This window comes from Miscanthus floridulus, chromosome 13 (genome assembly GCF_019320115.1).
Source record: "Miscanthus floridulus cultivar M001 chromosome 13, ASM1932011v1, whole genome shotgun sequence".
Lineage (NCBI taxonomy): Eukaryota > Viridiplantae > Streptophyta > Magnoliopsida > Poales > Poaceae > Miscanthus > Miscanthus floridulus.
The window spans coordinates 89537869-89542045 of record NC_089592.1 but is presented as its reverse complement, the minus strand read 5'-3'; the positions used below and the strand labels follow the sequence as shown (position 1 = coordinate 89542045).

General features: G+C 47.5%; 1 protein-coding gene across 1 annotated transcript; it reads left to right on the top strand.

The window, feature by feature from the left end:
* The first annotated feature begins 462 nt into the window (after nucleotides 1-462).
* Nucleotides 463-1611, top strand: LOC136498887 (uncharacterized). Its single transcript, XM_066494599.1, has 2 exons — nucleotides 463-575; nucleotides 723-1611. The coding sequence occupies exon 2, from the start codon at nucleotides 731-733 to the stop codon at nucleotides 1220-1222; it is 492 nt and encodes a 163-aa protein (XP_066350696.1). The 5' UTR covers nucleotides 463-575; nucleotides 723-730; the 3' UTR covers nucleotides 1223-1611.
* Nucleotides 1612-4177: the final 2566 nt, after the last annotated feature.

The following is a 4177-nucleotide window of genomic DNA, read 5'->3' as shown; positions in this document are numbered from 1 at the left end:
AAGTATCCTTTATAGTTTTTTTTTTGCCAGTGCCAGATTGCAACTATCCACAAATACCATGATAGAATGAAGAAAAATTATCGATTGCATTAGCTACATTCCTCTAAATCAAGCCTCTCACACACTCCCCTTAGATTGAATTCAATGCACACCCTATATGCACTCCCAAATCTTTCTCAAAGTTGGCAATCAAAACCACGAAATCTTCTTCCAATACCACACACACTATAGACTATAGCTAGAGTATTTAGGAAGGCTAGTAAATTCGTGATTATTAATTACAAAAAAATCGACCACATGGTATGGTAGATTGTTCTGATCCAGTGTGCTTAGGGCGCAGGCCGTGCTAAACGCTCGCCCATCAGCCTCTGCCTCTCATCATCCTACCCGCAGCCCCGGCCAGTCCATGGCGTGTATATATAGATATCCATCCACACAACCCTTGGACACACAGCTCATACATACACCAACCACCAGCCCGCGCCTCCTCTCCATCTCCGGCCAAGACGAGGTGACGACGACGACGTCGTCCGCCTCCGCACAACCACGCCATCATCCTTGCTCGGATCGATCAGGTGCGTAATGGAATGCATGCGCTGCGTGCTCTCTTCTCTCCTTGTGTTGTCATCGTTCGTGTCGCGTCGTCGTTCTTCCATGCATGGCATGGGGGCGATTCCTTGTCTTGGAGATGATGAAATGTTGTTGCATGGTGCTGTTATTAGCGGCGCGCATGGATCGGCAGCAGGAGGGCGACAGGAAGCGCGCGCGGCTGGGGGAGGAGGAGTCCGCGGCGGCGGCGACGGGGAGGCGGCGGCAGCAGCAGCGGGCGGCGGACGCGGTGGCGGAGGTGGCCTTCGAGGAGATGGCGCCGGCGGCGGCCGTGGCTCAGGCACCCGCTCCGGCTGCCAGCTGCGGCGAGGCCGGGCCCGGGGCGGCGTGGCAGCGGCCTGAGGGGGTGTTCGATTTCCCGTGGCAGAAGTGCCGCGGCGGGCTGGGCGTGGCTAGCGGCGGCGGCGGGTGGGAGCTCCGGGACGTGTTCTTCCGCTCGCTCGTGGACGGGCGCGCCGCGGCGATCGGGGTGCCTGGCGACCGCCTCTCCGCGCCGCCCAGCAAGCGCACCCTGTTCGACGACGTGGACGCGTGGCTCGCCACGGCCGGCGACGGCGAGGTGGACCCTCTCTGGCGGTCGGTGCTGGAGGCGGGGCCCAGGCCCGCCGCGTGACGACGTACACCAGCCAACGTGCCGATCGAGTCGACCGCCAGGTGCCCCGGGGCCCCACCTGGCGGCCGCGTCAGCAGCGGTGCGCTGGCATCAAGGATAATCTATCTCTATCAGTCTATCTATACTAGGAAAGGAAAGGAGAGAAGGGATTTGAAGGAGACGAATTCCAATTTCAAATTTCTGTTTAGTTTGCTAGGGTTGCATTGGTCTCTTAAGTAGCTAGGTCGTCGCGAGTGTTATGCTTAGTTCTTATCGTCTTCAAAAACTATCGTCAGGTTTAATTTAGCTTACAGGTCCGGATCATATCATAGGGCAAAAAGACTTTGAGCATGCATGTTCGTGGGTGTGTGTGTGTGATGACGAGTTATTGATGAAGAAACTTGGATGAAGTTAAAGAATGGAATGTCGTTCCAATACATGCTTCACTTTATCTAACAACTAGTACTATTTTTTTCGAATTATACAGTACAACACCGTCACAACATACACACGTTCACCCCTATCAACGCACGCAAACCTTATCCTAGAGCACATTCGAAGACTGAACCGGTAAATTCTCGAGACAGGTATTTCGCTGTCAGGCGTTTCGCTGTCGATGGGAACGTTGTCTACCACTGAAAGCACAACGCCGTTAAATCGTCCTGAAATATTCGTCACTGCTGAGGCTCTTGTAACTACTGGGCCACATGCCCTTTTGCATAACAACTCGTACATAAACGATCGGTTTGTGTGTGATGATGACAACCTGTCATTAGTTTTTTTTTTCTGAATCACGGTACATCTGTCATTACTTTTTTTTTTTGAATCACAGTACATCTGTCAATGGGTTTTCAAAGACTACTAGATCACATTCATATCCAGGGAACGAAATAAATTTAAATGCATCATGAGTAAATTGGTTAGCGTGATTTAGTGATGCATGCACTTGACTTGTTGAACTAGCCATGGGCTGGCACTAACCATATATCCAGTTCAGTGAAACTAACTGTTTGTTCTATTCGGGAACTTTGTTTCTTGTTTGTATATGCATGGAGACTGTGAGTGAGGTCCAGCATCAAAACAATATAATGCGGGCACGAACATGAAGCACGCACGACCTCTTGAGATATGCGTGCCGCTTTGGTGTCTGATCAGTAACTTCTGGATTTAGCCAAAGTTTATGCAGCAGGTTCATATGATCGACAACTGAAACCTCGCTACTTTTCTTGGCTATATATATGTGTATATAAACTATATATATATAAATCTTCAGGCTTCATGTGGTGCACGCAAAGGCAAGGTGGATGCAAATGTATGCCAAAAACCAGTTTCCGGTAACTGTCCAGCCGTATATTTTTAAGCATAATTTGCTCAAAACTGATGCGGATCGTCGCTACTGCAAAGAACACACACAAACACAATGGCTGGCTGGCCGGTGTGGAAGGAACGATTTCGACTTTATATTATCGTCATGCTCTCTCATGCAGGTCTCGAGGAGACGATCCACAAGGTCGCTCTCGGGAAGGAACTGAAACCGCGAGTGAGAAAGGCATGCATGCACTTCCGTCCGGTGCTTAGCCTACACGGTGCACGCACCGGGTAAAGCCATGCTTCGTGCTTTGCTTCCCGCTTGTGGGACGGATGCAACGCCTCCCCTGCGTCCGGCCGGTCACGGGGAAAAAAGCTAGGAAAGATCTTGTGCTCGTTGGACTTGTCGAGGATGCTGTTTAGATCCACGTAGCTTTCAAAACGTATTTCTGAATTTTTAAACTTTAGTAAGTAGAGCATCGTATGCCCCTAAATTTGTTAAATGGTGCACTTCAGGTATATTTTTAGACCATACCTACAAGACACGTTTGGTTCTCGTATGGATAGAGCCAGGCTCGTATCTCAAAGTCAGGCTACCTAGGGCCAGGCCCAGCGCATGTAGACAGCTAGCCCTAGGCAAAAAATACCGAGAACCGAACTGAAAATACCGAGAACCGAGTTTTTCGGTACCCTATTCGGTTCGTAATTCCTAGAAACCGAAATTACCGAGGTAAATTCGGTTCTTTACCTTGGGGAACCGGATTACCTGAAATGTGCTGAGTTTGAGTGTTGTTATATTATTGATTGTATTATTGTAGACTATTATATTATGTCTTTGTAGTACCACTCTTATAGTCTTGTGGACTTTTATATGTATATTTATTTTGCACTATTATTCTCTATGAAATCATGTCAAAATTAGCTTTTGAACATGCTATTACATGTCTTTGTGATCAATTCGGTACTGTTCGGTAAATACCGAACCAAAAGTACCGAAACTGAATTTCCTCGGTACCGATTTTTGGAAGGAACCAATCGGTACCTATTTCTCAAGGAATCGAATTTCTATGGAAACCGAAGTACCGAACCAATCGTTTCGGTATTACCGAATGCCCATGCTGATAGACAGCTCCTGTTTGGTTCACTGAGTCATTTTAGCCTAGCTACATGGAGCTGCCGTTTGGTTACCTGTATATGTGAAAGCCTTAGTTTGGTTTTGGCTAATTGATGAAACCTAAGTACTAACTTCTGTCGTGAGTGTCATGTGAACAAGGTTGGTACATACCAAGTGATGAAGCATGGTGATAAAGTCCATGGAGATGGAGATGGACATGTCTTGAAGATGATCAAGTGCTCAACTTGTAAAAAGAAGAAAGAGAAAAATAAAACCCTATGGAGATCGAGGCAAAGGTATAATTAGGGATTTTGTTTTGGCACTCAAGACATCATAGAGGGTGTAAGTGTATATATGATCGATAGCCGTACTATAAAGAGGGGAAATATTTTGCTAAACAGTTTATCGAGTGCCATTAGGTGACATGATTCATGCATTGCATTTAGGAACCTAATGTGCTAACTTTGACCCTTGTGAAATGCTTCAAAAATGCTAACACACGTGCACACAAGTTCTACACTTTGTGGTTAGCAACCTAAAAGCAAGGGTGAAGT